Source organism: Cyprinodon variegatus, unplaced genomic scaffold, assembly GCF_000732505.1.
Source record: "Cyprinodon variegatus isolate N-32 unplaced genomic scaffold, C_variegatus-1.0 Scaffold75, whole genome shotgun sequence".
Lineage (NCBI taxonomy): Eukaryota > Metazoa > Chordata > Actinopteri > Cyprinodontiformes > Cyprinodontidae > Cyprinodon > Cyprinodon variegatus.
The window spans coordinates 834,501-849,993 of NW_015150528.1; the positions used below are offsets into that span (position 1 = coordinate 834,501).

Genomic DNA, 15,493 nt, shown 5'->3' on the forward strand with positions numbered 1-15,493 from the left:
CAATCGTCTTCCTAAAAAATGGCTGATCTCTAGCCACTTTGCAAATTATTGACTCCAAATTCATGGACTGTACTTTTATAGGCCTCAATATTGACCATACTGGTAGATATATACCCCAAAGGAAGAAGGTTCTGTACTGTACTAATAGAAGAACAGTGGATGTAAATTAATGTCAATATTTGCCTTTTCTTTCTCTTCATTATTTTTATCAACAGGATAATTGTGCAATGTATGTTTGTCTAAAAGAATAAAACCACATTGAAACACATATAACTATCAAGTGACAACATTTAAATGATTTAGGGGGAATGGGGGTACTTGTGCAAACTTTAGTACATTTTTATTGCTTAAATAAAAAAAAAAATCTAATTCAATTCAATTCTGAAACTTAGCATAAAAAATGTATGTTATGCTTTAAAGAGAAGGCCTCCACTACAGGAGTACAGCACTTTTAGAGTGGACTAAGGCCTGCTGTCAATCCTCTTACATTATGCCTCATTGAAAATGGATTAGACAGTATCACCTGCGTTTGGACCCTAGGTCACTTTGGGAGGATTTCACTGAATGGGCCTGACCGACACCAGCCTCCCCTGTAGATAAAAGACTTTAAAACTCTTTCTTTTTTAAAGAAAAAATCTAAATAAGGATCAGGGGCTTGTTGATTATTTTCCCTAATACTTTTTTTGTAATTTCTTCCTTCTTTTCTTTATTTTTCACCGTGATTAAATAACATAAAAAGGAATCAAAAGTCAGATATTTTTTCGGACATGTTGTCTCTCCTGTTTGTGGAAACGCCCATGAGTCTTCAGAGACACTGAGTGAGGAACGTAAGTAGCTCTCCAGGGTGCTGAAGTTGTCTCCAAACGCCTAGACGCGCCTCCTGTCACTTCCAGCCCATAATCCTAGCAATGAGCGGGCTGGTTCTCCTTCTGAGCGACACAAGAGTGGATAGGTAAGGACGGGATGATGGTAGACGCTCAGATCCGAGAAGGCACCTTTAAGATTGTCTCTTCGGATCCAGGATGGTAAAAAAAATACATGGTAGGTTGTAGGTCACTGATGATAGTGATTTAGTTTAAAAAAAAAAAGGGTATTTCTGATATCTGTGTTTTATTTGCAGGTGCCATGGGTTTGAATAGTCAGTTGAAGTGAATACATTTATTCACTACCTTGGACACCCTGGAAGGAAAATGCAACATATTCCTCCAAATGGTTGGGACTCTAACCATCCATGCATGCCCATAATAAAAAGCAGAACGACTTTACCGACGCTGCCCCTTTGTAACTTCCTGTTATGGGTTCTGCTGGGGGTTCTTACCTTCCCCTGCTGTGTTCACTGTCTAATATTCAAAGTGGGGGTTTTGGGGCCTTGGAACTGCGACCCTGTTTACTTCAGGGCCCTTCCCACCGCAGCGGCCAGACTCGCTGTGAGCAGGATCAATGGAGACCCCGGTCTGGATCTGGGTCTAACGATGGACTTCATTATTCTGCAGGAGCCCTGCGAAACCTCCAAAGCCCTGACGGCTTACATTTACTATGACGGTGCAGCGGACGCGTTTGTGGGTCCCACCAACCCTGGATACTGCATCGCTGCTTCTCTGCTGGCAAAAAACTGGGATAAGGCGCTGTTCTCCTTCAGCTGCGTCACCTACGAGCTGGATCGCACCATTGGATACCCAACCTTTGCACGGACTGTCCCGTTTTCCGTGGACGTGCTGTTCACAGTGTTTAAGCATTTCAGATGGGCCGGCTCCGTGGTGATCTCCTCTAATGAAGACCTCTGGATAGACACTGCTGGGAGGGTGGCTGATGGACTGAGGAGGAAGGGGCTTCCTGTGGCTCTGGTCTCAGCTATGGGTCTGAATGATACTGAGGTGGAGCGCACGCTGAGAAAGATCCAAAGTGCAGGAGAAATAAGGGGTGAGTTTATCAGGATATATATCTTACTGTTTAGTTTTAGCTTAATGACAAAATCATTTCTTAAACCTTGTCACATAGTTGTAAAATTTATTGTTTATTTGAGATTTGATGTGATGAAAATTGAGTTGAAACACGGCAGCTACAAGATGTTTAGGGGTATGTCTCCATCAGCTCATGAAGACTGAAACCCATTTTTAATAGCTAATTAGCTCAAGCTCAGTCAGTTTGACTAGTGTTTCCATACATGGACATATCTCTTCAAGTCTTGCAACAAATTGGCCTTTTCTTTTTGATTTTCTTTAAACTAACCTATTCTATTAATCCACCTTTCCATCTTATGAGATCAGCTGCCATGTTGCTGCATCCACCAGTGTCATGATGCTACCAACACCATATATATCTGTGGAAGTAATTTTAATGTGTATAACAGGTTGCACTCATGCCAGAAAGTTTAATCTTGGTCATTTGTTTACTTTGTCCCCTACATGGCTACACTCATCTGCACAATAGATGCTGTATCCAACTCTTTCTTGCAAGTTTTAAAAAAAGTCAGATTTTTAGAGTCAACAGCCAGCAGCTGTCCTGGCTATCCTGCCTGAGCTGTGAACCTCTACAGCCCGCCCACAGAAACCATAGGTCTTTTGATGCTTCTTAGATTAAAATTCTCCACCTCCACTATGCCTGTCAGATAAAGTCAACCTTTGAATTTAATATAAAAGACTGAAAGATGCTTCACGAGATGTCCAAAGCTTAGCATAAAGTTTTATCCGAGCCCTCTATTTATCTTCTTCACAGGTCAATGGGATGAAATCTAGCTTGTTTCGACTCTGCTCCTTGGTCTTCATGACATGTGATATTTGTTGACTAATGTTCTCTAATGAGTATAAAAATACATAACGTGAATGTTTGAGCTGTCTAATACATTTATAAGACACTGTGCAGGTCTATGTTTGTGATATAAAATCAAAAGAAAAATTATTTTTCTGTTGCAAATATAGCACTGAAAATCAAAGTTCTGGTGCTGGATGACATTCCCAAAAAAAAAAACAAAGAAGTTCAATTTTTGGATTTCATCATTGACAATTTATTTGTTTTAGTTGCATCAAATATAATTATGGCTAATAAAAAAGAGTTTAAAAAAGTGGTAGAATATGATAATTAAAAAGTACAAACACTGTGTTATCACCATTATATTTTTCAGTTATCGTAATGTGTATGCACTCCATCCTGGTTGGTGGCAGCTACCAGGCCACTTTTCTCACAAAGGCACACAAGATGGGGATGACTTCAGGGAAGTACGTGTTTGTGCCCTACGATACTCTCCACTACAGCTTGTCCTACAGCAACGTCTCCCACTTCCCTCTCCAAAATGACAGTCTTCTGAGGGAGGCCTACGATGCTGTCCTCACCATCACTGTGGCCTCTGAGCAGCAGTCTTTCAATGAGGCGTTCAATGCAGCCAAGACAAGCCAGGAGATGTTTCTGCCAGTGCAAGCTGAGCAGGTAGGGAAAGTTGAAATGTCACATCATTAGATAGATTCATCGTTTTCTTTAATTTTCCATTGTCCACTCTATTTGTTAAGCATTAATTAGATTATGCTACGCTACCCTTTCTTTATAGCTTTTTTTATAAATAAAAAAACACTTTCCAATTGTTACAGCATGTAGATGTTTTAAATTTTTATGCTCTCTGTTTTTCCTGGGAAGCAAAGATTTATTTCTGATAGGAGTTTAGTTGAGAGCTTTAGTGAAGAGGCAGCATCAGACAGCAGACAGGCAAGGAAAAAAAAGCTGTAGAGAAATCAAAAACAGGAATAGGTTTAAAAGCTATATCTTACACATTGGACATCAATAATGAAGTCAATCAATCTAATACCTAAAAAAAAAAAAATCAAGGCTAGCAATAGTGTTGCACCGATACCGATCCAGCACTAAAATGGTGGTATCGGTATCGGTATCGGCGAGTACCGACAAATAGTGCACCAATACCATTTTGAGAGCCAAATGTTTATTCATCTATTGTCACCCATTCCAGGTAGGCAATAAAAAGTTCTACAGGGTTCACTTTGTATTAGTCTTTTTCCTGCTTCACAAAGGTAGGCAGCAGCTTGACAAAGCCATGATGGCAATTATTTTACATCCAAGTAATATGCAGTTTTTCATATATACACAAACATCGATTTCAAACAGATGGTGTTAGTATGGTATAGGTATCGGCCAATACTGCACAGCCAGGTTTTCGTAATCGGTATCGTAGGCCAAAAAATGGCATCAGCACAACACTAGCTGGCAAGCTTGTGCAAGGAGGAAAAGTACAGCACAGCACAGTAAAACAGCAGAGGTTATAGAGAGTAAACTATTGGTTGAACATAGCATTCGTCCAAAGGTATGGAAAGAAAGGCCCAGTGTTGAAAAAGCAACATAACAATTCCTATTCTCAGGTTTCTAAAATGTAAGGAACACAACAAACATAATGTAAAGTGCTCTAAAAAAATAGCATTAAAATAGCTGGCAGAGGAGAAAATGTTACATATTTTAAAAAACAAAATCTGCACATTACCCTGAACATGCCATTCCAGTCATGAAACACGGTGGTGGCAGCATCATGCTGTGTGGACTGTTTTCTTCAGGTTAGGACAGGAAGGCTAGTTAAAGTCCTTGATGTATGGAGTCAATAATAATAAAAAAAAAAACTCCAGCAAAATAATGACTCTAAATTTTTAACCAGAGCTACAACATAATGATATAGATTAAACCACATACAATGGTCCAGTTAATGTAGCTATGTGCTATTATTTTGTGTTGGTCTAAAATTTAAAAGCAAATAAATGACAAAGCAAGAAAGATTTTAAGGTGTGTGCATAGTTAGATGCACTGTATTAAAATCATGTGTTGTTAATATAGAAAGTGTAATTACAATGGTGCAGTTCTAGTTATAATTCAAACAATGATATAAAATGAAGTAGCATGACAGACGCTTTAAGGGGAGAGAAAAAAAATAGGATCTAAATGAATTTTTCTTTTCAATCAGTAGTTGGTTATTTAGTTTCCAGTTGCCTGTCTGTTTAGAAAAATACCTATGCTTTCTATTGTACCCCCAGTAAAATGTGTACTCTGCTCTGCAGGTTAACCCTCTGTTTGGAACCATCTACAACAGCATCTACCTGCTGGCCAGGTCAATTCATAATGCCAGGAAAGCAGGCATGCGCCTTTCAGGATCAAATCTGGCCTACTTCACCAAGAACACAAGTTTTAATGGCTTCAATCAGAAGGTTCAGGTGGACTCAAGCGGGGAAGTTAAGACCAACTACGTCGTCTTGGACTCTGACAAAAGAAGCAGTCAGCTGTACCAGGCCTACTATGTGGACCTAAAGGCAGGGGTGCTTCGTTTTGCAGGGAGATCTATCCATTTTCCAGGAGGCTCCCCTCCAACAGCAGACTCCCGCTGTTGGTTTGATAAGAACGTCATTTGCACAGGAGGTGAGCGGGCCTTTTGAGTTGGCCTTTGGTATCCACACTTCAACACTTGTCCAACCAACTCTTCTAACCCTGTAACGTGACATGTTCTTGTTTTTAGGTGTGGAGGTGTCTTACATAATAATAGTGTTGGCTGTGATCCTTTGTTTGGCTGTTGGAGGACTCTTCATAACTCTTTACATCAGGTAAGATCCTCCAAGATGGTTGATTACTGATGCTTACTTCTAGAAAGAATTACTGTCACTGGGTTGTCTAATTTTGTTTTTAACATTTTATGTTATTGCTTGGTAGGAGACGACTTCAACAAATACAGCTGATCAAAGGACCCAATCGGATCCTGCTAACTTTAGAAGATCTCACTTTTATCAATCCTCAGCTCAGCAAAAAGGCAAGCTGCAAACCAGTCATTAGCACACCGCTTCATCTCTGCATTGTTTACCTCAAAAAAAAAATATTTAGAGCAAATGTGCAAAGTTTAACTAATTTGCTGGAAGTTTTATTCATTATATCAAAAAGGAAGACTTTTAATCAAAAGGCTGAATTTTTTTTTAGAAAGGATAAAAGAAACACGACACAAAATTATGTCAGGATTGCATTTCTGCAAATTGAACTGGTCAACAGTTTACCCTGAATCCACAAAGTCATGCACAGTCATGCATCACAGCTTTTGTAGGAATATGACTCTCTAAGAAACCCTGATATGTCCTTACTTCTCTATAAATTTATCCACAAGTGCCCATTTTTAGTGTACTACAAATGAATGATAAATTATGCTTTGTTCTCAGACAGATCAATTTCTTGGCTGTTTCAGTTAAGATAATTTCATATTAAATGCTGACATCCTCTCTTGTTTTCAGCTATATCATGAAAGTCCAAGTGTACTACAGGTTTATGTGTAAGAAAACACAGAAGAAGCTTGATGCCACTTGCAAAGCAAGTCTATTAGCAAACCAGAATTGCATCTATTTGAAATCTGAGAAATAACAGGCAAAATCCATTTAGCGTGGTTGAATAAGCAGATCATACACTAAGCATCACGACATGCAAAATACTGGGAGGAAGTTATAATAATGTGATTACTTACTAGAATATATTGAAAGTCAGGTACAAACATAAAATTCAAAAATTTCTTCCCACATTGTGGCAACGAAAAGGCATAGGTGCTATGACTGGATAGAGAGTATCTTCCATGCAGGTGTTTATTTATTTGGACTCCCAAAAAACTAAAAAAGTAGAGACATATCATCTAATAATCAATGCTTTTTTTGGAATAAAATAGTAACAAAAATGTATGTTCATATGTCCAAACTATGGATCATTCTATTACACTTTCCGAGTGTTTTTTCTGGTGTGCTGTCCATCAATGCCGCATTCATTTGAGAGGTAGGGTTAGTGGGGGTGTGGTGTTGGGACGCATTTGACTTGACCATTACTTCTTTTCATTTTGGGATCTAGCTGAAGTAAATAGACTATTATTCCTAATAGTTTCTTTAGGAAATTTAAACTATTTATGTAACATATTGCAACATTGGTAAATTTGAAACCAAGATATAACTTCTCTGAAACAGAAAAAAAAAAAAAATTAATAAATAAATACAAAAAATGTGCTCCATCTTGTAGGGTGACTGGGTTTGGCTGAAGAAAGTTAAACATTAGGAATGATGATAAATGTTAAGAGAAAATTTGATAAAAGTTTTACTTTCTAGTTTGTCTTTAATCAGTTTTTAGACAGTTTTTTTTTCCCAATTAACTTCTGATGGCAAACCAAACATATTATGTTTGATAGAATAAAAGCAAAATAAAATAAAAAATACAATTGAAAAAAAAACACATTTTTGTTGTAACAGATGAAAGGATCCAGATGCCAGAGGCCTCCTGGCTGTGTGTTTTGCTTCCAAGTCATCCTATGGTTTTTGTTCATTTCATACAAAGGAAAGGGGTCCTCTTTGTTGATCTCCACCTAAATCTTCTCAACAGAGCAATTACACTTGCCGCCCGCAGTTGCAACTGCTCTGAAATCACTGTTGCATTTGGGACACAAAAAATAAATCCACTCTTCCCTTCCAAAGTCTCCATGGTGATTGTCAGTAACAGACACAAATCCTTTTTTTAAATTGGGGGTCCAAACCATTTTTGATCCTACTATCAATTTTGTGCACACATTCAATTGGGATTAAATTGGGATCTAAGCAGATCAGGCCCTAAATATAAAGGCTTCCAGAAATTATATGTATGTTCCTAAAACTTCTCCTTCTTTTTAATTTGTCAGTTTTTTATTCTTTATGTTCCTAGCATCAATAACTAAACCTTTTCAGATTTTCTCCATCAAAACTGTTAAATGTGAAGAACATTCCACTCTAAAATTGTACAAGCTTAATGCACTTTGTAAAACTTTTTAAATGAATCACTCCTATATTATGTTTGCTCTCGCAGAAAATTACTTTAGAGGACCTGAGTGAGTCCAGGAGTGCTCTGGATGAAAAGTCTGCAGACCCCTCCCACTCTGTAAACAGCATGCAAACCGCAACACACGAGAATTCAAATGTTGCTGTGTATGAGGTGGGTTACAGTGCTTTTGGACTATTCAATATCCAAAAAATTGTGATTTAAGACAGGTTTTAGTTTGTCAGTCAGCTGAATTGGTCAGAACTATTTCCTGAAGTTAGTGAAACTGCAATTATTTGTTAAGCATGCTGAAGATTTAATAGGAATCTTAGGATTACAAATATTGTTTTAACGTTATAAATTTAAAGGATACTTTCTTTTTAGAGATGCCAGTTTCCTTTTATTTGTATTTCTAACTTGAAACCATGATATGGCTTCTCTGAAAAAGAAAAAATTAATAAATAAAAACAAAAAATGTGCTCCATCTTGTAGGGTGACTGGGTTTGGCTGAAGAAATTTGAGGAAGGCCAATTCAAAGAGATGAAACAAAGCACAACCAAGATTTTCACAAAGGTGGGCTGATAATACACTTTGCTGATTAATCAGTTGAATATAGTGCTTATAACTGAACTTGTTTAGCTGTGAGAAATAATAATAAACAGAACATTGATCATAAAAGAAATGAGAGAAGAAACAATATATTCAATTTCAATTGAAACTTACACGTTTCATTTGTCTTCTGCAGATGAAGGACCTAAGAAATGAGAATGTAAATCCCTTCCTGGGCTTTTTTTTGGACGGCTACATGTTTGCTGTGGTGACAGAGCACTGCTCACGTGGCAGCCTGCAGGACCTGCTTAGGAACGAAGATGTTAAATTAGACTGGATGTTTAAGTCCTCACTTTTACTTGATCTTATTAAGGTAAACAATTAAACTTTACTCTCCATTCTGCAGAAACCTATTTCTTATGCCATTTTGGGAGTTTTAGAGTCAATTGGTCAATATCTTTAAAACCTTTTTTATGTGTTTTTTAGCTGACCACTAACAAACAATGTTCAACATGTGTTTTCAGGGAATGAAATATCTTCACCACAGAGATTTCCCCCACGGCCGACTTAAATCTAGAAACTGTGTGGTGGACGGGCGCTTTGTTCTCAAAATTACAGACTATGGCTTCAATGAGCTGCTAGAGTCTCAGAAAGCTCCCTTTGAAGAACCCCCACCAGAAGGTAACCCAACCTTTGTCTGCAAAAATACACAGTTAGATTGACCCAGTTAGATTACTAAGCCATACGATGTTAGTTTATTGAAGCTTTACTTCAGTGTAAATAAAAGTACCGGTAACCTCTAAAGAAATTGCTAAAGTAAAACCAGAATAGAGTAAAAGTGACCTGGTTACTTTTTTCTGTCTAATGCTGTTTAAAAAAGACATAATGGGAAATTTGTTCCTTTTTTAACAACTTTTTATAAAGCTGAATCAGCTTATAGTTCTTATTTTTCAACATCTTTTCAAACACTAACCAGAAATTTGGGTATCTGCTAAAACGCAAATAACTGACAACCAAAACTGATTAAATAAATAAAAATATTACAGTTCTGAACTTTACTGTTATTATTTTTTTTATGTTCACCATTTATTTTTCAAAGTTAAAAAACTTCCAATCTTTGATAAATTAATAATTTTCTTTCATAATATACTGGATGTTTCAGAATGGACCAGAAACTGTCCACCAACCCATACATCTCTGACTTGCTCTTAGTCTGTTGTTTGCATCAGTATTGTCTGTATTTTTATTTTACTTTCATAGACTGCTACAGAGTTTTAAGACTGAAACATTTGCAAATGGTTATTTAACATATTACAGTAAGTTTTATTCGGTCTATGCATAATATAAATTAAAACAGTAAGGGGTGTGAGAATGTGGATGCATAGGAAAGTAATGGAGTTAAATATATTGATTCCTCCATTCTGTTGTTTATGTGAAATAAATCTATGATGTTTAAATATTGTTGTGAAGTTGCACACATTTAAAAAACACTGAACAGGAATGAAAATCTTTTGGCAAATGATTGAAATGTTAAAAGTTAAACACCAGAGATTATTTTATCCACCGATAAAAAACTTTTTGCTGAGTGACTAAAGTTTTCTATCACAACAGAACATAAAGGTCCTTTAGTTTACTGCATCACTGTTTCATATTTTATGCCCCTTTTCTAATGTTTTGCATGGACCTGATCACTGTGCTGTTCAATAGATAGTGCTTGCAAACCTGTTTTTGTGTGTGCATTAAAGATGATATAGATTATATTGTAATGACCAAACTGCACAAGTTTATGAGTGGAGGATGTTAATACAACCTGTTTGCATCTATATGATGTTGAAAATAATGTCTAAAAGTCGAGTGGGAACTCACATGTAATACTTTCTACTGTCATTGTGGCCAGAGAGAGGAGAGAAGAGGAGAGATTCTGTGTGCATATAAACATATTTAAACTTTTAGAAATAAAAAAAACTTTCATTACTTAGTGGGTATAAAGACATCTGTGCAGGCCAGCACAGATTAATGCATAGGTACTGCAAGACAAGACAATCTTTACGTAATTAAACAAAAATGGAAAAGATAATGACTGAAAATGAGGAAGATTTTATGGTTTTATGATTTAAATTAGTTGATTTCATCTTTCAATTATTTTGCATGATGTACTTTAATATTCACGGGCATTTATAAGACATACTCTACATTATTATCATATTATCATTATTGCTAATATTTTCGAAATGATTGTTATCATCCTCCTACTCCGTGACTTAGAACGTGACCAATCTCAAATTGCTAGTAGTACACATTATATGCTTATTTAAATAGGGCCGGCCATACCTGTTAGCATATCTTAACGTTTCACCTGCAATCTTTTTAGGTCATCCCCACTAATTACACATATATTTTTTTCCACCCCATACAATTTAATGTTCATTATTTTGATTCTTTGAAGATCAGGCCTTATAAATGTTTTTGCGGGAAAACAATTTTCTGCGGAGATTATGTACACGGTTTCGAGTTAAAATTTATGTTACAGTTTGTCACAAAGCCTTCACCTTAAACGTACCTTGTTACTTTCCTATTCTTTTTCAGTATTTACTTTACTGTTGCTAAGCAACTCTTGCAAATTCTAAATGTTGCATAGTTTTCAACCTTTAACTAGGATTCTGTGTTTCAGTGTCAAAACAATGATCTCTTGCTGCTAAGACTTCACACATGTTTAACTTTTGAAGTATATTAATTAAAATGCATTTTTTCTGTTGGACAACATGCTAAGGGTCGAATAGCTGTGCTAGCATAGTAAATTTATGATCCGGACGTAGTGTCTTTCAAGGCAGGGGACCTCGAAGCACTAAATTAATATTAATGCAGATATAATCTAGCTACATTATTCAGTCATTGCCCCATTCACATACTCATGCTGATAAGCTACATTGTGGCCACTGCTGCCCTGGAGCACACTGACAGAAGCAGGGGCAACTAATGACTGGAACTGGCTCTTGGTAGCTACATGATCCTGAAACGCCTGAAGTTTTTTCCTTTGATGCATTCTTTAAGCTAAATGATAAAAAAAAATCTTCCTTACATACATTTCAGATACATAAACCTTGCCTCCCTGTAGTAGTTGAAAATCCCCTCAAAACAAGAGGTCATGCCTGGGCCAACGACGAAAGAAAAAAAAATTAGGCTGACTGGATTATTTTTCTTTAGCCCTTGGTGGAGATAAATCCAACAGTTTAGACCTTAATCTTGCTTTAAATCTGACTAATCTATCAGAGGTGGTTTGGGAGAAGAGCACTCAGCTTTTCCAGGTTGTATGTTATATTCAAACTTTTAAAATTTAATTCAATTCAGTTTATTTATGAAGTGCCAATTTATCTCAAGTCATCTCCACACACTTTGCAGAGACAATTCAATCAGATCTGTTAAGTTGTGTGGAGGTTTGACCCCATTGCAGAGATGGAAGCTGAGGTAGCTTCTTGCAGATTTAATAACGAGTGGTAGCAACAGAAGCATAAATTCAGAAATAACTGATCAAGGAACAGGATCCAGAACAAAGGGGAACACATTGGTTAAGGAGGGAATGAAGAGAATCCAGCAAACAATAACTACAGATGAAGAGTAAATATATATGCCAAACAGAACAATGAATGAAGTAATCAACTGATTGGGAGCAGGTACTAGAAGGGATCTATGGGAACGGAGACTAGCACAAGGGGACAACAGAGAATAAGCAAGAAATACAATAGTGCTTAAAAATAACTTGAAAATAACTTAGATGACACTAAATTGAAATGAAACTAATCACTTATAAACATAATGACACAAATCAATGTGTAACTAAAAAACTCAGAGTGAAAACGTGAACAGAGCCAAAACACCTAATCAGGAGATCATGACACAGATCATACAGTCAGACTGCTAAAAAGTTTATTTCCACACTTCTCCTGGATAAGCATGCATGCAGCAGCAGAGGATGTTTTTAAATATTTTAATCTATTAATTTTACTTTTGTTTGAAGAACTTTAAGATACTATACTGCAAAGTGCACTATTAAAAATATGAATCAGAATTACTATTATTTTCTAGAAATCATAAAATAGATCATAATCTCCTCCTACTCCATCAACAACAAGCCCACTTATTGGACGTGCAAGTATTTATTTATTTTTTTTGCCCGTGCTGCTTTATCATTCTGTACTTGGATTCCTCTAACATCAGGCCCTCTATATTTATTCAAGAGAGACATTTAAACACTCTCCCTGTGGTTTCTTAGAAAATTCCTCTTTTAGCTCTTCTATATATATTGTCTTACAATCAAGCCCAAGATGTTCCTGTTGCCACTGTTATCCATTTTAAACACATTTTCACAAATAAACATATGGAAGCCTCCTACTTTACCCTCTCAAACTCACCAGTTTACACACTTTGCCCTTTAATCAAATCTCCAACTATAGCTTTTAGTCTTAAACATCTTCCTGATGTATTTTAAACATTCCTGCCCTTCACTTATTTCCCTAAAATGCTGCAGTTTATCTCCTCTAGAAGATGATAGTACCACTTCAACAAGCAGCTTTCACAAAGCACTAAATGTGTAGTTTTGTGGTTAAGAGGAGTTCTCTTTGTTCTTGTTAAGGCATAGTGTTATATTAGGTTATTTCTTCCTCTTAATAGAACCATGTATACTATCTTAATATAACCATGTAAGGGACTATAATATAACCCATGACTGCTTCTTTATCTGTTTCTCTTTCCTCTCTTTCTCTCAGAGCAATTCTGGACCGCCCCTGAGTTTCTCAGGGACTTTTCAAATTACCGCAAAGGAACCTACAAAGGAGATGTTTACAGTTTTTCTATAATCCTTCAAGAGGTGGTAGTGAGAGGGCCACCGTACTGCATGCTGGATTTACCCCCTGAAGGTTTGGATTCCCATGGAGGGAATTTCTAATTTCTCAATTACGGATAAAATTTTGCTGTAAAATAATTGTTATGTGCATCGTTACTTTGTTATTGCTTTATGCATCTGAACTAATTATGGATTCCTTTCACCCATTTAATTAGTTGCTTGGTAGATTAAATATTAATGAAACTGGCCATTTAGCATTATTTCATTAGTTAAGTTGATGGTAATATCAGCCATTAAACAATCTCTGGCACACTGGTTTAAACATTAGAAGTAAATTTCTTCTTTATGCAGAGAAATTACCAGGTGATAATATAGAAATGTCCAAATTTTAAGTGGTGAATATTTAATTCACAGTATAAAGTTAATATAGCTCTTTTTATATTATTATTCTATGCTTTACTTTTAGACTTAATCACTGTCTAGGAGCTTTTATTTATTAATCTTTCACAGCAACTAAATTTTGAACAATTCAGCTTTAAGAATGAGGGGTTTTTGGTAGAACTTAACTTTTCCTTTTCCAGTTTAAGAAGCGATTTAAAATAAGCTTAAAAAATGAAACCTTTTACATTTTATTTTATCATATTGTATTTTTACTGTTTTCAGGTCTGTTTGATTAATTGGCCTTGAATTACAATTATTTTATTTCTTCCAATTTTAATTCTTTTATCCTGGTAAAATATTGCCCCTGTTCAAAATAAACTGAACATGTTCCATCTTCATCATTTATCCCCAGAAATCATCCGTAAAGTAAAAAAGCCTCCGCCAATGTGCCGTCCTACAGTCGCACCGGATCAGGCTCCACTTGAATGTATCCAGCTAATGAAGCAGTGCTGGAGTGAACAGCCTGACCGCAGACCAACTTTTGATGAGATATTTGACAGGGTAACTGCTCAACCACTTATCTTCATGTGTTCAGCCGTTACAATTAAAGAAACCTATCAGTTAATCCTCTTTCATATGCCTACCAGTTCAAGATCATAAACAAGGGCAAGAAGACCAATATCATAGACTCCATGCTGAGGATGCTGGAGCAATACAGCTCTAACCTGGAAGATCTGATCAGAGAGAGAACAGAAGAGCTGGAGGTGGAAAAGCAGAGAACAGAAAAGCTGCTTTCTGAGATGCTTCCACCGTGAGTTAATTCATTGACAAATATAATATTTCAGTTTGTAATTTTCTTTTAATTGTCTCTGTGTCCTCCTTCCAGTTCTGTTGCTGAGGCTCTCAAGACTGGCGCTACAGTGGAGCCAGAGTACTTCGATCAGGTGACAATCTACTTCAGCGACATTGTGGGTTTCACAACCATCTCCTCGCTCAGTGATCCGATTGAAGTGGTTGATCTTCTGAATGACCTCTACACGCTGTTTGATGCTGTACTCAGCAACCATGATGTCTACAAGGTCAGAGGAAAATTTAAATACTGCTGGAAGCACCTTAATTTAAAAAAAAAAAAAAATCTGTTGCTGTCAAGTTCTTTTACATGATTATTTTGAAGTTTGCAAAACATATTTGGACCTTGAAAATGAAATAATATTTGTGGGTTTGATTAGGTGGAGACCATTGGGGATGCTTACATGGTAGCATCGGGCCTGCCGAAGAGGAACGGCAACAAGCATGCTGCAGAGATTGCCAACATGTCTCTGAACATCCTCAGCTCGGTGGGCTCCTTCCACATGCGACACATGCCAGATGTGCCCGTCAGAATACGAATAGGAATTCACTCAGGTGGGCAAACAGGAAGCAACACTGATTATGTTCTGCATATGTATCTAAGAATCCATCTTTTAAGAAAATGCGGATTTTTTTGATTAGTGGTTGGGGATTAGAACACTGCAACGTTTCTATTTTCCAGGTTTTTAGCTAGTTTCTATGCATTCCCTATGGCACTTAAAAGGAAAGGGAGAATGGCAATACATTACTTGTTAGTACAGTATAGTTAATTTAAGATTATGCTAATTGAAAACCAACCAGGGTTGCATGGTGTCACAGTTTGTAGCCCTGTTGCCTTGCAGTAAGAAGGTTTTAATAACCTGCCCAGAGTCTTTCTGCATGGAGTTTGCATGTTCTCCTGGATGCCTGGTCTCCCTCCAGGTACTCCAGCTTCCTCCCACAGTCTAAAAACATGACTGTTAGGGTAATTGTCTTCTCTACCCCGCCTCACCGCAACCCTGATGGATGGATGGATGGATGGATGGATGGATGGATGGATGGATGGATGGATGGATGGATGGATGGATGGATGGATGGATGGATGGATGGATG

The 15,493-nt window shown here is 36.9% G+C and overlaps 1 protein-coding gene across 1 annotated transcript in view; it reads left to right on the forward strand.

Moving 5' to 3' along the window:
• The first annotated feature begins 965 nt into the window (after positions 1-965).
• The window catches only part of LOC107083473 (retinal guanylyl cyclase 2-like), an 18,708-nt gene continuing 4,180 nt past the window's right edge, over positions 966-15,493 (forward strand). The window contains exons 1-15 of the mRNA XM_015372721.1: positions 966-1,041; positions 1,121-1,920; positions 3,122-3,423; positions 5,046-5,400; positions 5,498-5,582; positions 5,689-5,785; positions 7,831-7,956; positions 8,275-8,355; positions 8,528-8,704; positions 8,856-9,012; positions 13,095-13,244; positions 13,965-14,113; positions 14,200-14,363; positions 14,439-14,631; positions 14,782-14,956. Of these exons, the coding sequence (XP_015228207.1) occupies positions 1,191-1,920; positions 3,122-3,423; positions 5,046-5,400; positions 5,498-5,582; positions 5,689-5,785; positions 7,831-7,956; positions 8,275-8,355; positions 8,528-8,704; positions 8,856-9,012; positions 13,095-13,244; positions 13,965-14,113; positions 14,200-14,363; positions 14,439-14,631; positions 14,782-14,956 (2,941 nt within the window). The 5' untranslated portion in view covers positions 966-1,041; positions 1,121-1,190. The remainder of the gene's footprint in view (positions 1,042-1,120; positions 1,921-3,121; positions 3,424-5,045; positions 5,401-5,497; positions 5,583-5,688; positions 5,786-7,830; positions 7,957-8,274; positions 8,356-8,527; positions 8,705-8,855; positions 9,013-13,094; positions 13,245-13,964; positions 14,114-14,199; positions 14,364-14,438; positions 14,632-14,781; positions 14,957-15,493) is intronic.